This window comes from Taeniopygia guttata, chromosome 2, assembly GCF_048771995.1.
Source record: "Taeniopygia guttata chromosome 2, bTaeGut7.mat, whole genome shotgun sequence".
Taxonomy (NCBI): domain Eukaryota; kingdom Metazoa; phylum Chordata; class Aves; order Passeriformes; family Estrildidae; genus Taeniopygia; species Taeniopygia guttata.
Genome location: NC_133026.1, coordinates 68,469,552 through 68,496,098, shown reverse-complemented (window position 1 = coordinate 68,496,098; position 26,547 = coordinate 68,469,552). Strand labels below are relative to the sequence as shown.

The following is a 26,547-nucleotide window of genomic DNA, read 5'->3' as shown; positions in this document are numbered from 1 at the left end:
ACATTAAAAAAAAAATTTAAAAAATTTACTGTGTTCAAGTGGAATAATATCAATCCTGAATTTACTCAAAGCAAACTAGTGGGGGAAAAAATGTACATTCATGACCAAAATTTAAACTGTGACAATGGTGATATTCTCCTCAACCTTCATCCTGAAAACATGTTCTCTGAGGCAAAACTATCGAGACCTTTCAGATAATATATTGAGGTGAAAAGCCCCACAGATGACACACAAGGTTTCCAAGGATGTGTTAGCCAGTTGGAAAATCCTACCTTCAGATGCTGAGTAATTGTAGCCAAGCTAGAAATATTTAACATAAACATCGCCTTCGTGTGTGATGCTCAGAACCACAGCTGTGATTGTCTCTTGTAAGCACTGCAGGATGTGGGAGTGTGAGGAGCACAGATGTCTGAAAGTGTACGGCAGGATTTAGCCATCCATCAGGTCCTCTGGAAACTCAGAGCAGGAGGCCCTGTTCTGCTGCAAGGACAGGCAGGGTTGAGGGAGCAAGTGAAGAGAAAGGGGGCTCTGAAGCAGCAGAGTTTGCTTTATGTAGCCTGCCACACATCCCACATCCACTTACTGGGGTAGCTCCAGCTCCTGGTAGCTCCCAAGCCACGGTCTCCACCAGACTTTGCAGGGGAGCAGATCTTTAGTACTCCTGCATCCCACCTATGGAGAGCAAACGCCACCGCTGTCTGCATGCCACTGCAGCAGCTCCCAGGGCTAATCCAGAACCTGCCCCACATTCTCTAAAAGGATTTTAATGTCAATAATTCTTGAGAAAGTAAATAAGAGTCAAGACTCTTGATCACAGCTTTTTTACCTTCTTTTATCCTCAAAATTTCCATTAAGCACATCTGATGTATTCAAATTATTTCCATAAATTTTCTGTTATCTTTTTAAAGGCAGTTGAAGATTACAACAAAATGAGATGATGTCTTTACACTGATTTTTTTAATGTTGCACATATTGCATTTTATAATATCAGAAGAAAAAAACCCAAAGTAAACCTTAAAGACAGAAAATAAATATAATTTTTATGAATATATGCAGAGAGAGTGCAAAAAATTGCATCTGTAAAACATTTAAATGCTGAATCATACCACAAAAAAAAAAAAATTACAAAAGCACTTATTTCTTTATACATGTCAGCTTTCTTCTTATAAACACAAAAATATTTTAACAAATCTTACAAAGATCAAACCCTTTTGCCCTTCACCAGAAGAAAAGCGGTGAAGAAAGTGTATTACCCGGAGGAAAAGAAAAAACCCTTAAAACCAGATAAAGAGAATGTAAAATCTGTGAGGGGCAGGACGGGGGTCTGTGGCTGCTGCTGGTTCACACCACACACCCAGTGTCAAACGTGGACGCTTCCATCTATGCACATTTAAAACACAGGCTTTTCTCAGAAATAAGCAATGCTGGGGCAGTCAAAAGAGCTCTCACACAGCGACCCTTGGTGCCTGTGATGCCAATACCAGAATATGGAACAGTTCTGCTTCTCTTCATTCCCAAGCCTTGCTCTGTGGGTCTCAGATTCAGTCAAAGGAAGAAACTGAGAGTTTCTAGCCAGGCAAAAAGCCTGGGAAAGAGCTGGGAAAGAATGTAAATAATTCTTTATCTCTCTTGTTTTTCACATTGTTTATAGTTAAGTTCTATCACTGTGCATCAAGCACTCTGCACCAATGGTGTCGGTTGTTTTCACTTCGGAACCAATGGATTTGGTCCTCACGAAGCTCTGTATAAAAGAGCTGTGTATTTTAAATAAATCGAAGTCTTACTCTCAGCAGCCTTCTGAGTCAAGTCTATTCATTCCCGTCCTGCCTCGACAGCAACATTGCTCATTAGGGAAAAATAAATGATCAGACCAGCTGAGTTCCAAATAGCTCATGTCAACTAAAGCTTCTGTGAAACTGGACCAGGCCAGCAGCGAGAGACTTGGAAAAGGAACAGATTTGCTCTGGGTTCTGGGGCATTTTGGAGGTGGGCTGGTAGCTATGGATAGGGCCCCAAGCTTGAGATAGGGCCCCTGATGAAGATCCGGGATACGCTCAAACATGGTGAGATGGCCCAGCACAACACGTGCCATAGAGCTGGTGACACTTGAATCCTCACCTGGCCGAGTCCCTTGTGCACCACATCCACTGCGTGGGCCCCAGGAAGCCATAAAGCTCAGGCACCTTCTTGAAATTTAAGCAACTCATTGCACACGTGCTGAAGCATTGCACATTCAACCTGTCAGATCTCCTGGCACACGGCCACCAGAAGATGCAGCTTCTGTCTGGACATTCAGAAGGCATAAGCAGATTACTGACATCCTTAATTTTCATCCAAGAAAAGATAAAGTTTCTTGGGAAGAAGGGAAAAGAATGAGATTGTGTCCTCCAAAAAAGATGAGGGACCTTGCCAATCACTATAATCTTTTATAGCTCAGATTGTGATAGCCAATAAAATTCATTGCTAGGAAATTATCTTTTCTAACAATAGAGATTTGCTCGATTCAAACAAGTAACTTGAGGGATCATAAAAAACCCTCTGATATAACTACAAAATAGTAGGAAACATTTACTGTGGACTGCATCATCTCACAGAAATTTACTTTGCAGGTGCACCAGGACCTTCTCTATGGGAAGCAGAGGCGAAAAGCCTTCCAGTATGAATTCAATTAAAATAAACATATCATATGATAAAAGCAATGATACTTCAGCCTTAGTAATTTATAATTACTAATTATAAATTATATTTAGCATTGCATAAATTATAATAATAAATTATAAAACCACATTGGTTATGAGAAACTTGAGTGTCATTACACAAGACACATCTTTGTGCTTCCTGTCCAGCAATATCATTCAGCTCTCACTTCATCACTAACTAGAGGAAAAAAGAAAATGAGACTGCAGTTCTCCAGAGTCTTAGCAATAAGCTAACCTTCCAGAAGACTGCAGAAGAACCAACTCTTGCTGTTCCAGGAAAGGTAAATTTTCACATCTTTATTTTGAACCATGTAAATTATGGTCTCATCCTACACACTCATGTGTGAGAGATGTCTGACAACTGTTTTATAACTAGCACACTCTGTTCAACTGCCTCAGCATATTTATAAGATTATCTTCCTGGTTAAGTATACCCTAGAAAGCCTCCAGAGAGTGAATCCTTAAATCACAAATCTATACAAGAGAAGTATTTTTGATTTACATAATAAAAATATGTATACAGGATGTAGGTTTTTTCAGGTTTTTCCCCCGCAGCACATTTCCAAAGAAATCTACTTAACAATAGAAGCATCTCTTCTGTGAAGCTCAAAAGCTGTATGGCTCCCTTATCTATGAGCTCTAACAAAGAAGTCCTTATTTAGGTCTTACAAGAGAACTTCTTAAGCCTCAATAAGTTTTTCTAAACAAGCCAAGTCTGGAATTTCTAACTTCGGTCAGGTAACTCAGCATCAAATTTCTTTTTAATACCTGGGAAAAAATGGCTGGAAGATTTTTATCCTCATACAAAGAAATCTACTAGCTTTGCTCTAAGACTCTTTGGCCAGAATACAGGATGAAAAATAAGATCATAAAAGGAATTAGTTTGAGAAAGAATGACTGGGAGAAGATGAAAGTGCAAAACAGATTTCAACATTTTAAAGGCAGGCACTACAGCTCAACCACCCATTGTGGTACCAAAAAATGGAGTGACCAAAAGTTGATTTTATTGTCCCATTATGGAAATGCAGTTGTATCTGCCCACTTGTATTTATCTCTTCATGCAAATATGGAGGCAATATTGAGTTTCTCTTAGTTCATTCAAGTAAACTTTGTGTACATTTTAATCTTATCTTTGGACTTCGTGCTATGTTACTGGACAGACAACAAGATGTAGCATTTAGCATCATTAAAGCACTGAGAAGCATTAATTATTGTTACCCCTTGTGCCCTTCTTTGGGGTAAGTAACTCCACACACCAAAAATAAACCATCACTTACTGAAGGGCAGCACTGAACACCCACTATAGTTCTGGAATAAATACTGCAGAGATGCACTTATGCTGGAGCATGACAAGTATCTTCTTTTTATTAAGAGATGGATTTGGGAGCAGGTATCATCATCCTCATTTTAACACAAGGACATGGAATGCTGAGTAAGATCTTCAGCTGTATCTGACACAGATCCAGTGACTGGTGGAAAATTATGTGATATGTGTCCATGGAGATTTGTGGCCAGATGCAATACAAATCCAGATTTCTAGCACTGGTCTCTTAAGTTTAGGAACTGACCTTTAAACACCAAGAGCCCAATTTTCATAAGGTCCGAGTGCTCCTGGTTCAGAAGGAATGGCTTACTTTCCACTTCAGCTCTCTGAGAGAGGTGTCTGTGAATGTCACATTAAAGGGCCAAAACCCGCAAGGTGTCTCTCAGTGGTTTAAGGCCCAAGAATGAACTGGTGATGAGTCCAGGGTGGGCAATGTGGTCCAGTGTGGTACCTGCACTACCACAGCCCTGAGCTCTCCCCTGGCTGCTGCCCCCACACCAGCCACCTGCCATGGGGGCAAGAAGAGATAGCAAGAGCAGTGAAGCCTGGTAGCTGGTAATGTGCACCAATGCACACCAACGCTGTGTGCATCACTCAGATGGAGCTCAGGAGAGCAGATTTACAGATACCTTGATTAAGAAGAGTCAGATGTAGTCAGAGTCCTGTTGTCTTTCATTCTCCTTAATTATTACTAGTATTATTTATCATGCTTTCAATAAATCTTTTATAAAGTGACTTTAATGTTTCTTATAAAGTTAAAAAACAAACAAAAGCAGCACAAAAGCAGAAGCCAACACTGTAAAAAGATTCCTATCAAAATGTTCCTCTGGAAACTCTGTGAGCATAGCCAGTTGGTGCAAAATAGCTGCCTTCTGGAAAACAAAGCAACGGGGCTTTCCTGCTCCCAGAGCTTCAGCACAGGTAACGCTTAACCTGGCCAGGCCAGGGTCTACTTAATGCACATGCTCAAGTATTCCCATGCAGTGAAAATCCAGGATACTTGGGGCATTGGACATGGCGTTTTAAAGAAAATCATTTTAAAGCTTTAATTTTAAGCTCTGAAGATGTCTAGAGTTTCTTTCTTGGTCCACTTGTTGCACCTACACAGCCAAAGGAAGGGATGCCTGTAGCTCATATTCTCCTTATCCAGTTTTTGTGTAAAGATCTCCAGCAAAAGCCTGGGCTACCAATCCACATCAAGATTTCTTAGATGCCTGGACTGGCGCTGAGATTGCCAGGCTGCATGATTAATTTATACTAGTTTTGATATGCCCACCAGGCACTTAAAGTGGTGCAAGACAGCTGCCTTCAGCTGCATTTCTTTAGCAGAGGGAAGAACCTGAGAGTTTCATTAACACAACAGTATTAATGAAAAAAAAAGATCTGACACCTTCATTCCAATAGGCATTTTAGCAAAAACAGGCCAACAGAAAGAGGGAGAGGACAAGGAAAGAAACCAGACTAGCAAAGGATGCATTGGTCATGGGTAAGATCACAAAACATGAAAAACCCTCAAATTTCAACATGCAAAGGATATTGGTACATTGCAATGCTGGTTATGGTTAAAGAAACTGTACAGCTCCTACATCTTTGTCCTTGTGGCTTTGTTAAAGTAAGACTTGCAACTTCAAGTTCATAAATAAAATGGAAATGACAGTAGTGCCATAAAAACGTAGGTAGAAAAATAGTGCAAAGCCAAGGGCTGGACACTTTAATCTGTCACAAGTACCCCAAAGCACTACCATTAGTGCTCTTCAAGAAAACACATACAGAAAACATTCTTTATTTATTATAAATGGCAGTTGCCTGCATTGCACTCTGTATTTAGAATGTCTACCCTTCTGCTTCCCTTCAAAGGTGAGGATGAAGAATAAATATAGCCTTTCACACTGGCAAGCACTGCCTGCCCTCCAGCCATGACTGGTAGCAAAGTCAGACAGCATTTGTAAAAGAAATCAATTAAAAAGTAAAACAGACAGTATCATTTAAGGCCTCTGTCCTTGCTAGTCTGCTCAACAGACTACACTTTCTGAAAAGAAGAAAACCTGCCACTTTTGTTACAGTAACCAGAGAGTGAAGTTAAACAGAAAAAAGGTCACATTTACAGCTGCCAAGAAGGCAAAGTTCCTGAGGCTCGGCCAAACACCACGCACAGACAGCACTCCCAGCACCCTCACAGCACTCTCCGGTGACCCGCGCTGTGTGTTCGGAGAGGGGCAGCCGGGCGGAGTGCGAGCCCGACACCACGCTCGGGCTGAGCATCATCAAACCCTGCAGCCCTTATGGAAAGGAGTTTGGAATTACAACCAATTATACAGTGCAAACTTGCATCTGTTCCCACAGATATAGAATGCACAGACGGGAGTCCAGAACAAAAGTGCCACCGGCCCCGATTGTGAGAAGCACCATCCATTAAGGAAATAAACTCCAGGGAGCAGAGTCTGATCTCAGCTACTCCTGACTGACCTTGGAGTAATTCCAGCTCTTCAATGAGCTTCCAGTGAACTTATAAAGGTGTAACTGATACCAGGGGTTGAATTGGTTTGGTGGTGAGGCACCAAATTAAAATGAAGCACTTATTAAATAACAGCCTTTCAGATTCAGAGTAACTAAAATATCAATAACAGAGTTTGTTAACCTTGAGCAGGACAAAAGAAATATCCACCAGTGGACAGAGGTCACATTTACACAGCATTTCTCAAGTATTCACTTCAGCAGGTCCATAAGATTTTGAAGGAGGGCTTGGCTTAGCTTGGTTTCAGTAACTTTTTAACAGGGTTCTTGCTGCCACCCCATGTAAACTGTTGAAAAAAATACACTGACTGCCCATATGTACTTGGTATATCTGCGCCCATGCCGCCACTCTGCACACACCCAACCAGGATCCCAGTGCTCTGCACAAAATGGGAACTGTTATCACAGTCTTTCTTACAATATTACTTTCACTGTGAGTTTGCTACACCCATGATACTGAAGGCATGCCCAATGATAGGGAAAATATGCATATTTCAAATATTTCATGGTAGATATGTCATGTTTGATGTGAAGAAAATAGCAGCTTTCTCAAGGTAGTCCAGTCTCTCAGTAGAGAGCCCTATCTTAGAAACAGTTTTGTTGTTTTTTTACTTCTGTAGTTGAGATCAATGGCAAAAATCAAATCGATTTCAATGCTGAAAGAAATGCCATGGTAGCCAATTGGCAGGAAACTACCAAACGAATTTTCTTAATGGTTTGTTACATTTAACTGGACACAAGCTAGCAGACAGAGGAACCTAATCAGGCCCTCTCCCTCTTTCACAAAAGACCCAAAACTTTCTGAGAAATCTGTGTCACCAAGAACCAACAGCAAGCACAACAGTACTGACTGAATCTGCAATGACAGAGTAATGTGGCAGGATCAAGTCATGTGCAGCTGATGGAAAATGGGAATGTTCTATCAGTCTTGAACAGTAGATCATTTTAGGATATGAAGTACTGAATGGTGTCCTGTTTTCCTCTTCAGGAAGCAAAAACCTACACTGCATGTACTGCACAATAATCTGGACTTGTTAGTGATAGAGTAGCCTGTAAAGAATAGGCACTTATCCCAAGAACTGGCAAAAAAAAAGGGAGCATTATTTGGTAGGTATGGCACCAAAACACACCATTGTGCTTTCTCACATACATATGCTGTACAGATGGAGACTCAAAAAGACACAGAATTTTAGGTTGTCGGCAGGCTAGGTTTTTTCTTTTTGCTCCGGCAAGATTTGCAAATGCAACAGATGATGCATGGAGATGCCACAAGCAGCAAGGGGGAGGTCACCAACGCTATGATACCTAGTCCAACGAGGATCCCCACAACCTGAAAGACAGGGTGGTGAAAAATACATATTTAGATAGCATGGGAAAAAAAATATGCATGTGCATGCATAAACATAGCATAGGTCACAAAAAAAAAGATAAAAATGTGAAAATAATGATCTTGGTTCTTCTCTGAAGGCTAAAATCTCTTTGTTCCATACATGCATGAGAGCTCTGCCCAGCTGGCTAGGAACACACCTGTGTTCTGTTCCACATCACTGAAGCCCGTGAGTGGCCCAGCTTGTTTCTGCAAGGGCCTCTGTCGTAATGTCGTAAGAAAATATCATTCTGAAAAACAAAAGGTGAAGCTGTAAGAGCAGGTTACAGAACTGCAGGAAGAAGTTCAAGACCAGAGTAGAAACACAACCTTCCTGGCACTGCTTTGAAATTGCCAGCTGCCAGCAGACAAGTTCACCTGTCTTCTAAATAATTACCTAGAATAACTTCTTGCAGTTTCAGAAATTGGCATATGTTTGGCACCTGAGCTATCATACAGCATCTTTCCTCCTCCACTTTTAAAAAGCATAAGCACATGAGTTTCACCTAATTGCATAAGTACCTGGTCTATAATTTGGTGATGATAAAGGGAACTGAAAACAACAGGCATTTCTGAAAACTATCATTGTAAGGTATTGTCTTCCTGAAGTATTTTACCTTCTGTTCTCCTGATGTATCTACTTTGCAGTAGTTCTCTTCTTGGACTTAACAGGAAAATACAAAAAGTACAAAAATCCTGTCTCATTTCTCTTTTACCATTAATATTTCTTAAACTACCCATTCTTTTCTTCAGAACGTGACTCATGTCCTGCATTACCCTCCCGAAACCACTGTGCTGTAACCTGATGCTGCTTCCCCTTTCATTTTTCAGCTCTGCTCTCTAGCTTTGCAGGTATTACCTTCATCTATGCCCGGAGCTCCTGTAACCCCCACACATTCAGAAAAACTACATTTCAATCACACAGCTACAGTTTCTTTCTCTCTTTCTCCCTTTGAACTGACAAAAACTCGATAAGGGCATGTCTGCAGAGGCTGCAAGAATGTGACACTCTTCTGGTTCAGCACAAAGTTAAGCAATCACCATGTACTGCATGTACTCTGAGGCAAGCCCTAAGACTCATGTTGAAAAAGCACATTCACCCACACAGAAGGGGGACATAACACTAAGGGAAACCTGTTTAGCGTGCTGAGTAAAGGATGAAGACTGAGGAAGTCTCATTTGCTGACTGTGGAGTACAAAAAAGACAAGAAAAGCTAGACAGCACATAACATTTTATTTCAAGTGCTGGTAAAGTCCTTTTCACACTCCCACAGTTGTTACTGGTGACTGTGCCAAAAGGGCAAGCTGCCATATATACAAGTGCATTACTTCCAGAACTCTTCATGCTGCTAGGATACTTGAAGTCCACACAAGTTGAGACTGGTTTGCAACCTTTGAGAAATAACTAGCAACATGCACTTCACAATCCATGTTCATGATCCAACATTTTTATCCTCAAGCCTAACAGCCAATCATTCTCTTAAGCAAACACAACACTAGAGATGGACTAGTGAAGGAGACCTAATCCTCCGTAGCAGGGAGCCCTTAACCCACCATACCATGGAACAACCTGCTTCACCCAGTACCGTATAATTTTTTAGACACCATTTTGCGTCCTTTGCTGTTGAAACAGGTGGAAGATATCTATTTCCCTTACTCTCAACCAAATTGTTTTTAGGAAGAGGGAATCGGAGCAAGGTATTGCTGGAACAAACCTCCAGAAAGCAACATGTTAGTCCCATTTCCCTCAAAGAATTAACATGGAGACCCACAGACATGGCCATAACCCTTTATGGAAGGGTTATGCACTTATATGCACTTATGGAAGAAATAAAAAACTATATTGATATAAATAAAAGGACTGAGTGAGAGAAAGCCACTGAGTCAGAAGCTGAATTGAGCCAAGAAATTCACTAGGACAGCAATGAACTAACAAAGAGCTTGTGCAGGGCCTCAGACTAACCCTAACCCCATTATTCTTTATCCTGGTGATTTTTCTGCAGCACTTACATCCAAGTTCTGTAGACAGTACCAGCAAAATGTGTGCTTGCAGTTCTTGCACATCATCTGAGCACAGCCCTCGTTTCGCTCAATATAAATTCGACAAACTGGGCACTGCTTAATTGGTGCTTCTGTCTCTGCTCCAATAAGGAACCTAGAAAAGGAAGGAAACACTAAAGTGAGATGTGCACAAAATTGTTGGTATTCAGGTCCACTGCCTGATGTTTATTGTGTTTATTCTACAGAGCATCTAATGTTGTTGTCCTAAGTGTCCTCAGTGTGAGAAGCTTCTTATATTCAGTACAATACACTGAAACATACTCACTACAAGGTGTAAGACTATTAATATCACATAAAAGTGAAAATCACTTGCCTTGTTCCTTTATGCTATATAAAACCAGCACCCACTACACTCACAATTAATTACCTATAGTATTAAAACTTAGGACTTTGTTACAGAGACCTTGCACAATTCATTTAACAGGACTGGATTATGCAACTCGTAATCCTTGTCTGAATCCTCCTTGTCTCAAAAAAATAGGCTTAAACTCCACCACAGCCAGAAATCACACCTAGAGAAGAAAAATCATAGCAAAAGCTTTTTGGCAACTCCTATTCCATGGAGTCACCAGCAAGCAGAATGCTCTAGGTTTGAAGTTTTTCATTTATTGAAAAAAAAATGATAGAAAAGTTTGAAAACATGACTCAACATAACCTGATTCTGAAAACAAAGATGGATAGCCAAAGACATGACATACTTTAAACACAGAAGTCTCTCTTCTATAGATTAATGGCTTTTACAACCTGATCTGCAGGTTGTTTGCACTTAAGGAAAATCAGCATAAATCAGGCTTCTCACTCCAAGTGATATTTCCACTGTGTAGGAGTTAAGGTATTTCTATGCAGAGATTCTATAAATATTAAGCATGGGTGATTTCTTAATCATAGTATAAGCAAAATTTGAATCCTAAAATATTGGTATATTGGATATTTTGTATGGGCACAGGTCATAGATTAGCATGTGAACAAAGCCTTTAGGCAGATTTAAAGTCCTGGAGGGTTTCACCTTTTAGAAGTGTCAATTACAACCCAAGCTTGACAAATACACAGATAATATAAGTATTAAAAAATAAAATGTATCATTAAAGTAATATTTAGACTGGAATTGTATTTAGGAAACACCAAGAGAGAGGCACAGGCTCCGAGCTGAAGCTGTGGACCTAGAACAAAGTTGCTCCATGAACCCGATGTGAGCCCTGTGATGAAAAGAACCAAAAGACGGCATGGCCATCGTGGATTCCCATCTTACCCCTGCTCGGTCGGCACCAGAGCTGTTTGGTTTTCCTGGCACAGGTGCTGCCCATGCCACGGCTCCTTGCAGGAGGAGCAGAAGGTCAGGTGGCAGGTGGGGCACTCCACTGGCACCGGTGCTCCCGACTCGCTCGGTGCAATGTGGCACACTGTTTGGCAGTCGGCTGTGGGGCACCATGTTCTCTGGGGGTCCAAGTGGACTTCTGAAATGCAACAGAGAGAGAAATAAAACTTTTTATACAGTCCCCCTCTTGTTCCAGTGACAAGTGTCTAGGCATACAACACCCAATTCTGCACAAGGGTGTGGAAACCCAAGTGCTCCACACCCACGCCCATGGGCATTTGGGCCTTCTCTTCTTTAGGCAGGTCTGCATTTGTGCTCTGCTAAGCAGCTGTGCTGAAAGCATTGCAACAATAGAAATACACCACACAGAATGTGTTCCTTGACTTTTTATAGGGAGATTCATATAAAATATGAACCTAACTGCTGCTTGCTGGGAAGCATGTGTCTTTTGTAACACTAGGCCACTCCATGTCTTTGACATGTGCAAGCCATGCAGTAACTTCCATATAAACAGCAGAAGGACTGTAATTAAATTCATATCAGGTCACTTTCCATGTGTTATTTTTCTTCTCTATCTATAAACTGCAATTAATATTCACTGTATCATATCATTACTATTTTTCTGGCATCAGATTATTACAGGAGTCAAGATTCAGGGTGTAGACGCTGAGTTACAGTCATCACCACATGGAGAGAATGATAAATGTTGATTCTCTCTCTCACTTCCCAATCTTTATTCAAGGAATTTGCAACAAAAACCCAGCTGGGACATATTCACTGTTGCTCATTTGCTACTCAATTCCATGAAATGCAACTGAACACTCACAACCTGCAGAGCCTCCCCAGAAAAGGGCTGTCATGTCTGCAGGAACTACCTTGCCCTTCCTCCTTCCCTGGGAGCTCTCTGGTACCACCACTGAAAATAAATAGATGGAGGGGATGTCTCCGAAGTGACTGGAAATCCTGACTGTGAGATGGCAAAAGCCATTACAAGGTACCTCTAGCAGATAAAATTAGCTGTCCCACTTGAAACAAAAAGCTGCACAAGGACCTCATATATATGTTCTCTGGCAAATTCTGCTGAAAGCACGTATGGATGTTCATCTCTGCTGGCTGCAGGACACACAGGTACACAGTGCTCTGACTTCAGGTAATTTCTGAGTCTGTGTCAGAGTGCTCCAAGAGATGCAGAGAATTTCTATTTCCATGCAAAGGCTGTCACCTACAATTTAGGCAGTGACAGCAAAATACCTGTACCATCTACCTTCAGCCACTTCATGGATCTAGTTGCATTCTTTTCTCCGTATTGCACACTCCTTCTTTACCTCCCAAAATAAACATTTTGCTTTCTACTGAATGAAAGCAAAAACAAAGTAGTTCTCAGCTTCATTAGTAGGGAGAAGCGAGTCACAGCAAATCAAGTAACTTTTCATATTTACATACCTTTAAAAGGTAATGTCCTGACTGAGAAATTTTTATTTCTCAATGTTCCTTTGGTGTCTCTTAAAAGAAACTCTAAATTGGGTAAGACTATGGCCTAGTACTTGCTATTGAATTTAATCCTTCACACAATAGGTTCTGCATGTTTTCTGTTGAAAATTCATCTTTGGAAACCTGAATTCCCCTATCCTGTGTTTGGGTGAAAGACAGAATGTCTGGTTTTGACATCACTGGAAGGAGGAGAGTTGGGTTGTAAAACTGGTTTTTTTGAATTTGTTGCAGCAAGATGTAATACAAGAGATGAAAGTCCCTCCTCTCCTACTTCCTCCATTTTACAAAGAACCTACAGATGGTGTTTTGCAATCCACGCTGTCTCATACTGTTTGGTTTACCATGGAGTACAAGCAAAACCAGAAAAAACTAAAAAGACACAGCCAAAAAAGGGAAAGAGGCTATGATCCTGCTCTGGCAAGTTGCTCCATCTCTTGGTTAGGGCAATTTCTCTCCCAAATCTTTTCCCTGCTTCCCTGCAGCCAGTTCAGTCTCAACTCCCTCCACTCTAAGGAGTAAAAGCCTTCCCAAACAGTTCAGTTTTGGGCAGGGATCTGGCCAGTTTTCATAAAAAATGCACACCAGCAGATAAGATGTGAGTGGCAGACAGGGGGAACGCAGCACCCTGAAGAAAATAATTTCTGTGTCAGAGGAGGTACTCACTGGAAAGACAAGACTATGGCTGTATTTCACAGAAATTTCCATTTAAAATCGACTACTTTTGAGTCCGGCATAAAATGGAGATTCTCTTCATCTACCGAAGCCTACTGAGTAATTGTCACAAAAGCAAACATAATGCATGTGCCCTAACCACTTACCATGTGCCCTAACCACTTACCACATACTCTAACCACTTTCCTCTGTTTCTTAACTTCTGTTGACTACATCAAGACCATCCTAAATAGACATAGAGCAATTCCTGGTTTTCTAATAAATATGCTTCGCAGAAGCTCTGTGGCTTAGCCCTGACTGGATGCAGAGAAGCTACAGATATGCAAAAAGATCTTGTTTTTAAAAACACATTTGCATTTTAAGAACACAAAACTCACAAGAGAATAGCATATCATCAGTGCATCTATTATTAAATTTAACAATTGTCTATAGATACACCATTCTATACCAATTACTTCTCACTATGTTTTCACACAATGTTATTGGACCATTAAAAAAAGAAAGCAATGAAAATGAGAAGAAATATATTCTATTAACATAGCTAGCACAGATGGGGGATGGGGGAAATAGCTGTTGGATGTGTAAGTCCTTCTTGGGGTGCTCCAAATTTTCCTCAAAATTTATCTCACAATGGAAAATGTCTGGAAGGGCTCTATCAACCACTTGAAGATCAGGAAGGAGTCTCTGGACACATTCTGGGTCAGAATCCATCCCCAGCAGATGCCATCAGTGAGGTTTATTGCTAGTTTAAGAAAAAGAGTGTCAGACCAGGGCAGGCAGGCTTTGCCAGGTAAGGCTCAGGTCTGAGAATGGAGCTCCTGGACAGTAGAAGCCAATAAGCCAAGTCCCACTGACGAGTGCAGAAAGGTCAGCCTTGGGGACAGCACTAAATCCAGGATAGACAAAAGGTGTTGGCTAAGACTTGGATTAGTGCTGGGTCTCCAGGTCAGAGCTTTAGCTAGCAGGAACCGTTGTTCCCAGACATCAGTAAGCTGGATTTATTGCTAGGGCCAAAAGGCAAGGCAAAAGGGCTATGTCTAAGTCTGCTGCTTGGACACCAGTTTTATCATAAAGGAGCAAGGGCGGATCTTAGAATCATAATGAAGAGAGATAGCAGAGGTGGAAGAGGATTTGTCAGACTAAGGCAAGAAAGAAAAGGAAAGGAGGATTTAAAAAATAGACAAGTTTCACACTTCTCTGTGTGGGAGGCAGGGAGAAAAAAAAAGTAACAGTGAGTTGGGCAAAAGATCATGAGTTCAGCTTTGGCTAGTTATAGAGGAAGAGATACCAGGAAACCAATAGTTTCATAAAACAGATTAAAGTATTGCAAGAACATTTCTTTTTCTTAACTCTTTAGTATGGTGATTTGACAAGCTCTGATTTCCATTGTCTAGGACTGTAGACAAGCCACTTAGCTTATGAACTGAAGAGACTTTGTAAGAAATCGTAAGAATAAACAAGAAAGGGGTAAAACAGGAGAAAGAAATAAAAAAAATAAAAGCAAAGTTTGGGATTTTTTTTCTCTCTCATTTTTTTTTTTTTTTTTTTTTACCTGAGTGCCTGAAAATCATAGCTATCATCTGAACTTGCCCATAAACTCTGGGGCATATTTGAGTATTTTGCAATTTTTCTACTTTGTGGTCATTCACAAGGATTCGTGTCAGATGAGATTCTGTAAGAATTCTTCTATCCAATCAACTTTTCAAGTGCATTACTTTGCCTAATTTTTATAGACCTCTGCATTGCCTTACACAATCCACTGCATCTAAGCAGACATGCAGAGCAAGAATATAAATACAGTTTTTCAAGGAACGTTTGAGAACAGGCAGAGTGAGGCAGTGTCTCAGGCACACCACTCTGCATGCTACCATGCACTGAGTTCTCTCAAAAACACTGCACCTTCCAGCTGGTGGAACTTTCAAGCTGGTGGCAGTGTTTAAAATCAGGAATGGGATCTCATCTTTCTGACTATCAAGTTTATTCTTCAGCCTTGTCAAGGAACCATCTATTGATGCAGAAGAGTGACCTCTAGGCATGGGAAAGCTTGGCCTCAGTGAGACTTTCAGTTTTAAACTTTTTTACAAAGTAGGCCTTCCTCAGGAAAGAGTGGACCTACTATTCCTTGGGAAGAAAAACTACTAGATGAATACACATGAGGCTTCTGCATAAGCAAATCTATTTTGTAGAGACGCTTGCAAAAATTCGCATTGCATTTCAGAATATGTGACACTTCCAGAAGCTCTGCAGTTGTGCATCCAGAAGCTCTGAAGACCCCTATGGCTGTGTAAAAGGACTGTGTGTCCTGGCCAGCACCAGTCTCTAGCATCTTGACAAGTTCTACCAGTACAACCAGCTCACGGACCCAAGAAGAATGTGCCAGTGGAAGACCAATGGAGTCCCAGGCTAGGAGTGTTGCCCACAAGCTTGAGGAGAAGTCTAGTAATTCATTAATGCTGCTTTTTTGATTCTGCAAAACAGAGAATTTAAAATTTGTCTGTGGAACACAGTCAGACCTAGTGACTGCTCTTAAACTATTTCAATGCAAAGACATTTTCTCTGTCTCTTCCCTAATTCACTCAACAGGCTCTGTCTCTGCCATATATAACAGTGCTGACTCCACTGACAAAAGAGAAGGTAATAGAAACAAAAAGCTTCACACCTCGTTCAAACTTCAACCTCTTGTATAACTCAAACTGGTCAACAGGAACCAAACAGGCAATCTGAAATGAGAAATACACAAAATAAACATTAGAAATATAAACTTTAAAAAGTTCATAGGCACTATGTTCTACACACCTGCTTTCCTGAGCTGGCTCTCAAATTCACCTTTTTGTTCCTGCTTGCTTTCAGTATCTTGTTCTTCCATACCCTGACTTCTCCAAAACTTAAAAAAGTAGTTTTTAACCTCCCCTATTTCAGCCACACAACCCAGTAGTTCAATCCATGTCTTTCTTATCATGCACACAAAAACCTTCTCTGTCGATTGCCTATTTACTTCGGGCTTCCCAGTTTTATTTCATGTTGGTTTAGTGTAACAAAGGGTGACGTTGCCTGCCCTGGAGATTGCAGCATGCTGTTCATGCACAAGAATACAACTCAAATGAATGGTTCTTCATTCATGTCTCCCAGTGTTAATAGCAGGGGCTACTTAGCTCTCAGGAACTGAAAGCCAGTCTGGTTTCCATTTTTTATTCATTTCATGGGGTTTGGGCCAAGACAGCTAATGTCATTGCTGTTGGAATTTGCCTTAGACACGGAGCAGCCTATTGGGAACCCAACTGAAGTTAACAAATTTCGTTGGCATAGACAAACAGGCTTTGCTGATACATTTTACACATTACCATAATTAAACTAGCAGCCTAAAAGGCTAAATGCTCTAATTCCAATTAACAGTCTACGTAAGAAGACCAAGTACCCTATTTAAAACTAATAAGCAAACCTGCACACAGGGTATGGAGGGGTTTAAAAGAAACTTCACAGGCACTTCAGGAGTCACATGTTTGTTAGATTCAGAATGTGGGACTATTCTCTTTATCTGATCCATTTGCAATATTGTACCAGCACTGAAAATATTTTTCTCTTTTACTGAAAATAAACCTAGACTAATAAAAGACCTGGAACCTGATCATTTGAAGCACTGTGAGATAGTGTAGAACTGACAGCTTCAAAATGACAGGCTTTCTAGTCTCACATCCAGTATCCTACTACAGTCCTTCAGATTATTGTAAAGGGCAAAATTTGCCCTCAGGGAAGTGGACACTGGCCCTTGCTGTCCTCCTCAGTTGAAGGATATAGCACTCATGAGAAGAAATATAATGACAAAAATCCAATATATATTCAATATCATGCTGTGAATACATTCTCTTTCACAGATGTGAAAAAATTGTATTATAAAATGCAAAATTGCTTTATTAATATCTCAAATCAATTGGACTTGATTGCACACAATTGTATTTTGTCACAGATGCTTGGATCATTTATTTAACCTAAGCCAGAGAAATACAAAAATGAATCCAAATTATGTTAAGATTTAATAATTTAAAGATTCATATGGCTGTAAATAATTAATATAACTGTAAGACACAGAGATTTTTCTGGGAAACTCTTCACCTGTTCATCAGAAGTCAACTGAAACACTCTTGGAAAACACAAAAAAAAAATTTAAATCAAATGGGAAAAAGAATGAAGTTTAGCAATTTCAGCAATGACATATCATTTCAGTTTTGCCCTCTCCTCCCCAGGGCAACTTCACATATAAATAGTTTGGAAAGTGAAAAGAGTCATCTGCATTTCTCTAGCTTGGTGAGCACTGGCAGCTATTCTAAATTTTCCTTCATTACAACAAATTAAAAGAGTGAGTCTCAATGCTGTAAGAGCCACTTGACTGAATTGTTTAGTTGGCCGAGGTTCTTCTGTACTTGCTTTTACTTCTAACAAACAGTTCTTTCAAAAGCAGTTCTACTGAGCCCAGAATTTTCCATGTATTAAAAATTTTTTTAAATATTTAAAATTTTAAAATTAATAATAAAAACTTTTTGAATACAGTGGGAGCAGAATTATGCATCTTAACGCAGATCTCAACAGGAAGCAGAGGCAATGCTGAAAGCTTCCCATTCTCCTGGGGAAAACCTGAGCTTACCATGCCAGCTTTCTGCGCTGGCTTCACTCAGCTCCACTCTTTTTCCTACATATCCTCTTCACAGCTCAGCTTACCCCTCCCTGCGTGCAGCCCATCACCTGTGCCACTGACTCCCACAGGCGTGGAAACACCAGGTCCTGAGGGCACCTGCACATGGGTCAGCCTGAGAGGTGCTGAGCCAAAGCCTCTCACAGATTAAGAATCTTTAGGCATGAGGAAAACAATGCAAAAATTCCTGCTGCTTGAATTCAGTGCCACATGAAAGCTGTATGTGCAAACTTAATTAAAAAAAAAAAAAACAAAACAAAACAAACATTAATATCAGGCCCCTATAAAAAAACAGCAAATCCTTTCCTCAGGGGACTTTTAATCTCATTTACACCTAATCAAGATGGACAGTCATAAGTACAATAAGGGGATTAGGTGTTTATCTCCTCCTACTTGGCATCAGTCTAACGTACATTTCCAGACAACTTCTGCGTGTCTGTCCATCCCATACACTTACTCTCCTGCACAATCACTCATATCTCTGGGCTGGTCAGGGTATGTAAATCTGGGCATGCAGCAAACCAGTAACCCAGCAGATGGCAAAGAGACAAAAGAGGAAGACCATGAGCATACCAGAAAGCAGGCTTTTCTTATTCTATACTATGAAATTATTCAATGTAGGAAGAAATGCTGGAGGACAGTCTGGTTAACTTTTTGGGATTTTTGTTTTGTTTTGTTTTTGTTTTTTTGTTTGTTTTTGTTTTTGTTTTTTGTTTAATACTGGGGGTTTTAATAAAAAAAAAAAAATACAGGCGAAACTCTCCTCTCCTGAAAATATCTTGATTTGAGTCTTATTAGGCTGTTAGGAGTTGAAATAAGTTTTCTGATTTCTCAAACCCTGTAAGCAACATGTGCAGTTAAAATACTCTTTCTGAACAGCACAAGAACACACAAGAGCTATTGCTAAGAACAGCAGCATTCACCTGAAGTAAAAATACTGATGGACAAAAGCAAAATTTTGAAGGCCTACTACCACAAAGGGCTCCAGCTGGATCCTTGTCAAGCATCCAAAAAGATCATGTCATGGAATATGTCACAATAACCAGGGTCCCTGCTACTACATGAGACAAAAGAGCAAAGAAAGAAAATTGAAAGAGTTGAAAACAATTTTGTTCAGTGTACACAGCAGCAAACTCTTTCAGGCAGTGTAGTAACCAGGACCCAAGGAAGAACAACTCCCCTGTTTTTAAAAACTGGCTACCACAGCGGAAAGGAAAAATCACTACTCCACCTATTCTTGAACTTTCAAGAGAGATGCAAGGAGGCAACCAAGCAAATTGAATAGATCTTACTTCCTTTCACACCCATATGAATCAAACCTTGATAATGCCAAGGGAGGGAAGTTCAGCAGAACAAAAGCTTCTCCCTTTCTCACTTCAGCAGACAGGCAGCAAGGGCAGATCCTGCCCTGGCAGGGTGGCAATGCCCACCTCTGCCAAAGCCCCACTCACAGAGGCAGTGTCTTCTTTTGCAAACAGTGTAAAACGGTTCCAACAGGGGCTCTGGCTTGCTTTTGAAAGGGGTATGGGAGCTCAGTCTCTATGCTGTTAGAAATTACACCCACAACTTTCTTTGTCAAGCTACCATGCTCACCAGAGTCATAATGAAATACTAAATTATTCATGTTCTCCATTAAAGAACTCTTCTCTTATTTAGTGACAAATAAAAACAAAATTAAGGCTCTCTCACTTGCTCCCCTAGGTCTTATTTAAAAACAAGTAAATAAGAAGAACAAAAATTTTTATTTTGATCCTGAAAAAGACAGGTCAGCCTGTAACATTTTCTCACATTCCTTCTCATTTTACCATTTCAATCTCTTCTGCAGCAAAACGTAAACCAATTTTGAAATTAAAAATAAAACTGATATTTTAGACCAAGTCCCAGTGGGATTTTGTGTTTGGCTACATATGGAATATAACACAATTAAGAATTCTAAGATCTGGGTTACTGTCCTATTTCAGCATGGCTTTACAGAGTGCTGACAACCCTCTGTCAGGTTAGCACTGGTGTGGATCACGGATTTACACAGACAGAGGGATAATGAGCAGAATCTCTGCAGCATGCAAAGGGGTAATTCTGGACAAACTTAAGAACCCAAATCAGTGCCTCCTTTACCAACTGCTACACAGTTTTAATCCAAATCAGATTATGTATACATGGATCACTGCATCGATGTTATAAACCTTAGAACAATACAGGAATCAGAAACAGCAATGCCCTAGATATTATCCAAGTGGGTATTACAGTAGAAATCCCTGTATGCAGTGGAGATTTACTCTGATTCATAGCTTACACTGGTGACTGGATTCACACAAAGTGAAATAATTTCAAACCATGATAAATTACCCCTTATTTAGATTAGGGATATTAACTGGTCCAATTAAATCAATGAAGCAAGTTCCCAAGAGAGACAGGAATATTCTAGACAGAAGAAGTCTGCGTGTTTAAAGAGAACTATATTAACATAAGATGTTCCTTCTACCTTCTGCTTCCAGGAAAGAATCCAAGTAATCTTTGTTTATTGTGCCACTGGAGCTTGAAAGGGCAAACATTTTGTTTAACAAGATTGCTTTGGAACTTCCCCTGTTTTGGGTAACCAGCTATTTGAAAAAGAGTCTGTAGCCAAAACCACCACCACCCCTCATTTACTTCTGCTACAAGACAGCTATACTACAAGCAGCTGCTATCTAGATGTAACAGGTCAAGATGTGACCTAGGATTGCACTTGATTTCAAGCACTTCAGTGGAACAGTTCCTTCTGTTTGAATGCACTATTTGTCAAAACAAAAAAACTACTGGGAAATAAACCAGTTTCAACTAGATTTTGTTGAAGGAAAAGGAAACCCAAACCAAACCAGAGGGGTTTCAGAAAACATATTTTCAAAGTACTGAAAAGTACATTTTTCTAGTTTAAATTACTTTTCACGTTATGAATTTTAAGAACAAAAACCTTCAACATTTTTTTCCTGAGGTCTAGAGGGACCTCAGAAAGTAAAGTCTTAATTCCCAACATCTCCTATACTCTGTGAATAAGCAGTTTATTCCCCAAGCACTGATTAAATATTCAACTGTTTTAGAGAAACACATTCCTACTATTCACACTTGCTCATTTCTTCATGAGACATACAAGAAGAAATTCTATTCTGTGAGTTTTTCCCTCCCTCCCTTCCCCAAAACCAACTGAAGAAGAACGCAAATCAGAAGCAAGCAAGACCTTTGAAAAGGCTCTAGTAATTTAGGACCAAACTAGACAAACTCTTAAGAATTTTACTGATAAAATAAACAGCACTTAATTCTGATTTGTCTAAATGAAGACAAACAGGTCACTGGAAAGCACTGAAGGAATGCTACATACCCTCAATGAGGAACTTCAGAGGGAGAAGAAGAGGAATTTTCATAGCTATACTGTGTTCATAGCTATACTGGGTAATATATGCTTATAAGCTTTGTAATTAATTGCTCAGTTGCCTTATTGAAGAAAGCTCAATCCAAAATGCACTGAAGTCAATGAAGAGGCTTCCAATCATGTCTAAAATAATCATCTTTGTCTCCCTTGCGCAGGCTATGGTAAAAGGTGTTTCAAAAAAGCAAACAAAGCAACTGCTTTAGCTAACATAAAAAGATGCATTTTGCCAAACTATAGGACCCAATTCAGCAACATGTCCATGACAAAGACAGTTTGAACTGCTATTTTTTTCTCCAAATTGTAACAGTATCTGATGAACAGCAGTCACAGCATAGTCTGAAATGAACATGACATGAAAAATACACCTTTTCAAAACACTGATGCTATCTTAGAGGATAAAAAAAGGACCTTTTCTTTTCCTTTCTCCCCACAGTACAGGCAACATATCATTCCTCATACCATGGTCCTGGTGAGGAACCTTGTCCTGACAGAAGCCAGAGACAAAAAATCCAGACACCCCCAGAGGTGAGAAGCCTCCTACTTTTACACCAGGAGTCTGAGAGTGTAAGGAATAAACTGTAACTCTAAAGAGTACTTCCATGCCAAACAATAGCCCTAGTTAAGCACATTCTGTATCATTTGATAAGTTTTTTTTAAAAAATAGCTTTAAAAGGCCACATTTTCACAAAGAACAGTCCTTATTTATAGAGGAAAAAAATAATAGAGAGTGTTCATACATAAATCTGTAGTTTACATACTGTTCTTTTGGATTGTGAATGGAGTCAGTCTATTCTTTCTGTCATTACTGTGTTTTTCTGGTTTGTTTTTTTTTTTTCCTTTAAAGTAGATATTTGGTAAAATACACAAGCAGTGATTTTAACCAGGTTGGGGATTTGTTTGCTATTCAAGCAGAAGGCTTGTGTTTCAAGAACATTGCCAAAAGGGAGTGTCAGAACATTCAGTCATCCACAGGGCACTAATGCACATTTGGGCTGTTTAGTCATTCTGCTGTCAGCCCAAAAAACACCCAAGGATTAGGCCAGTGGTCCATTATTAAATACCCCTGGAGTGTCCTTTACTAAGGGGAAATACATCTTTCTTGATTCCTATAGTATTATAACCCTGGTTGAACAGAGCAGAATTCTTCCAGTCATTTGGTAATTTTCCTTTAAAAATAAATTTTCAATAAAGGCTAGATGCCTCCAATCTGGTGCAATGGGTTGAAGAACATCACTACACCCTCTCTGTATCTTTGCAGAAAGGGGAGAAAGGGAAACAGCTGGATACGTTACACAATAGCTGGATTCATCCAAGAAAAAGGCTCCACCATATGCCTGCACACCATAACAAACATAGCTGAAAGTCCCATGACCTGATTCAACTCAGCATAAAATTTCAAATGTATGCTAGAGAGCAGATCCAGATTTTTTTTCTGGAGAAAAAGTAATTTTTGGTATCAGGAATCACACTGTCACTGATGGCATTTGAATAGGATTGCCTTATTGAAGAAAGTTATGGCATCTGTGTGCACAAGGCTCAAGACAAACTTCTCTTCTTCAGTTCGAGGATGGAGATCTAATTCTCCTTGATTTTATTCTCCAAATGCTGAGAGAATGTACCAAATACACCAAAACTAATCAAAAATCCTTAGCCATCTTATTTTTTTGTGTTTGGTTAGGTTTTTGGGGTTTTTTTGTCCTACTTCTATTCTCGGGCCTAGCATGGACATTCCTGCCTCACAAAGCAGGCAGGCAAGCATCCCTTGGGTGTATCCCAAGAGACACCTTCCATATCTCTTAAGATCTACCTGGTGTTGTGCAGGTACCTTTCTTTCCATATAATTATACAGCCCTGCATGACTATACTGGACTGCAAATTGGTTGTTGCAGCCCAAGATCAACATACACAAGGAAATTCTGGCCTTGCACACCATAAATATGAGTTCTTGCTCTTAAGAAAGATGCGAGAATTTCAGTATTTGCATTCAAATCAAATCTGACTGAACTGACAGTCTAATGGAGACTCTGCAATTCTGGTATTCTGGTTAAGTCACCTGCATGGGTAATTCAGAGGCTGTCCAGATGCCAAAGGAACTTCTCCCCCAAGGCATAGAGGGAGGGAAAAAGGAGCAAAACCCTTGAAAAACATCTGTTTCTATCACTTCTTGTCAGTCAGGCCTCCTGCCAAAAGCTCATTAAAGGTAATTAAAGGGAGGGAAAATTGTATGATTATATTTATTACTATGCAGATAAAGAAATTTGGGGGATATACATTAAAAAAGAAAAAAGGGAGAGAGAGAGAAAGAAAAAAGTATGAGAAGTATAGATACCTCTGCTTCTTGTAGGGTGCCATGGTTCAAGCATACCATGTCTGGACATGTGATGGGGGAGCCACAACCTTCTTGAATTGCCAGCTTCATGTACTGTTTTAGACACTAGAAACAAGCAAAGAAAAGAAAAAAAAAAAAGTTATAGCCCACATGTTGTTAACAGCCAGATGTCAGAGATGCTGTGCAGTTCCCACCTTCACCACCTTAATTGGCTGTCCTGAAGCTCCAGCACACAGCAAACATCAATTACTATAAGCGTGAATGCTACAAGTCATTACATTGGAAAGAATGCAACAAAGAACAATTAATTATGCATGACTTCATCTGCCAAGCACTGCATTTACCTAAGTCAGCAAGTCAGACCTTTCAGCCCTAACAACCCCTACACTCTGCTAAACTGGGATTGGAGGATTTGGCAGGGGTGAGTATTTTTTATCCTAATTAAACAGGCTTTGTGCCTTTGTTTTTCTTCCTATGTTCTTAATTCAAACTCTCAGACAACAGTCACCAATGTAGGAGAACTCATTTACAAAAAAGACACTGTTCTCAGCTGCACAAAAGAAGAAAGGGGTTTAGCACTCGGTTGGGAGGCTATAATCTGCCCTTGAAGATGTGCAGCTACCAGTTTTTCCTCCCCCTCAACCCCACCCCTCCCACAGTTCAAATAATTTCCATAATTTATCACAATTTATCATCAGCCTCTACTGTATCCAAGGTCTATTTCCAGCATGGAGGCCACTTTATTAATGTTTCCAGATTGTTGCATTACAAAAACAGCAGGCTTCCCCTCTAAGTTCTCTGTTCTCCTCACAATTTATCTGGCATGCCAGTTTCAAATATATTCAACTTGTCTTTATAACACGTATTATAGAGTCTTTAGTAAAATCATGGCACAAAACTCATGCAATGGACCAAAGAACAGTGCTTGAACTGTTCCTCCAAACTGCCCAGATAAGAAAGGTCAATTCTACATAGAACAAACCAACAGTCTCCACAAAATAATGGCAAAGAATACAATAAATTGCAAGTCACCATTAACAGAACAACAAAGTATGGACTTCTGACAGATTTTGGTATCAGCTTGCATAGTTTACTGTAAAAGAAAGTAAACATATGTTATTAAAAGTAGGACTAATGTAGCTTTTTCCCTGCAGTTTTATCTTTCATGCCCACATTACAAACCTCCTCCCCAGTACTGCTGATTTCTTCCTTATTGTCTCATCAATTTTCAAGAAATATGTCCAAGTGAAATATGGTTTTCAGACCTCTGTCTCTCCGCCAGCTTTTGGAAGAGGCACTGAGTTCAAAAGCTAATAGATGAGTGATGGGGAAATCACAGCCCTTCTGCATATGGCTGCCTTAGACTCTTCAAAAAACATTGGTTTATTATTTATAGGCATGTAATATTCAAGTCTGTGTTAGTCTGGACTATTCTGAGAAGGCCTTGCATATTGTGCTCTGATTAAAGAAATTTCCTCATTTGTATTTTTGATTGGAAAACTAATTCTCTCTAAACCATCAGGAAAATTAGGACCCTTACAAATGGAAATTAGATTTCCTTATTATTCTGTCTCCCTACTGAAATCTCCACATCCACATTTTGCTTAATTCTGATGAGCTATAGAGATATTAGCTCAAGCAAGTAGAATAATTTTAACTTAGTGGCATTTTAAATTAACTTACTTTTGATTTGTAAATATTTGAAGTGTATTTTCTTAGAAGAACATTGGGATATAACCTAACTGGTAAGCTTAAATGTGTATCTCATTAAGAAGTAATGTATTCAGATCCAACATGCACCCCATAGGAAAGCAGCAGAGCAGGTTGTAAGGAATTGATGGTGCAAGTAGCACGTGGGAGGCGAGGGAGATACTCACAGGTGAAAAGCAAAAGATAAATCGTGTCAGTCACGATTCAGCTAATACTGAAGGCAGTATTAGCTCCCTAGGGATTATCAGCCCAGATGTAATCAGGAATTATTCTTTTATTATTCCAACAGCAGTCTCAGTGCCCTGTCCCATCTTCTCACTCACTCCTCGCAAAGGCATCCAGGCACAGTGCTTTTACAAAGTCAGTTTACTCACGGGATCAAATCACCCCTGGCATAGCAGCTCCCTCACACAGTAGTGAGCAGCAAAGAGAAGCAGGTATGGAACCAGAGTGGTGCCTGGGAGTGGACTCCCAGTGACACTGGAGCTGCCAGGGCCGTGCCCACATCTGCCACAATGGTCTGGGCAGTGGTGGCAGGCAACATAGGGAAAGCCCAGAAAAAGCATGCCCAGAGCCCAGGGTAGCTCCCAGTGCCACTACTGGTGCAGATGGAGGCTGTGGGTGACCTTGTCCTGCAGCTCCGTACTCATTCAACACTGAGCATTGCCCACATATATGCTTCAGCACGTATCACAGGAGAAATGGGGCAGCAAGTACTCACTCCCTACACAGACTTTCTCCCTGTTTCGTACCTGTACACAGCCCCCTCTACAAATAATGTAAACAGAAAATTCTGCCCTCAGAGTCCCTTCTCCAAGGCCTGCACATGCTGCAGTGTGTTGAGTGCACTTCATAGATACATGGGCAGAACCTCCCTACATCCCACTTCATCTCCTCATGGGAGACCTGATTGCTTTCTGGATCAAGTCTCAGGGCAGCACTGGTGAAGGGCAAATGCTTCTTTCCCGCCAAA

The 26,547-nt window shown here is 40.2% G+C and overlaps 1 protein-coding gene across 2 annotated transcripts in view; it reads right to left on the bottom strand.

Annotated features, from left to right (window-relative positions):
- Window positions 1-811: 811 nt before the first annotated feature.
- Window positions 812-26,547, bottom strand: part of RNF144B (ring finger protein 144B) — a 96,616-nt gene continuing 70,880 nt past the window's right edge. The window contains exons 3-8 of one of the 2 annotated variants that reach the window (XM_030265559.4): window positions 23,865-23,969; window positions 16,102-16,162; window positions 11,214-11,418; window positions 9,914-10,058; window positions 8,065-8,154; window positions 812-7,867 (exon numbers count right to left, since the gene is read on the bottom strand). In XM_030265559.4, the coding sequence (XP_030121419.4) occupies window positions 7,727-7,867; window positions 8,065-8,154; window positions 9,914-10,058; window positions 11,214-11,418; window positions 16,102-16,162; window positions 23,865-23,969 (747 nt within the window). In that variant the 3' untranslated portion in view covers window positions 812-7,726. The remainder of the gene's footprint in view (window positions 7,868-8,064; window positions 8,155-9,913; window positions 10,059-11,213; window positions 11,419-16,101; window positions 16,163-23,864; window positions 23,970-26,547) is intronic. The other variant, XM_030265557.4, reaches the window with a different exon arrangement.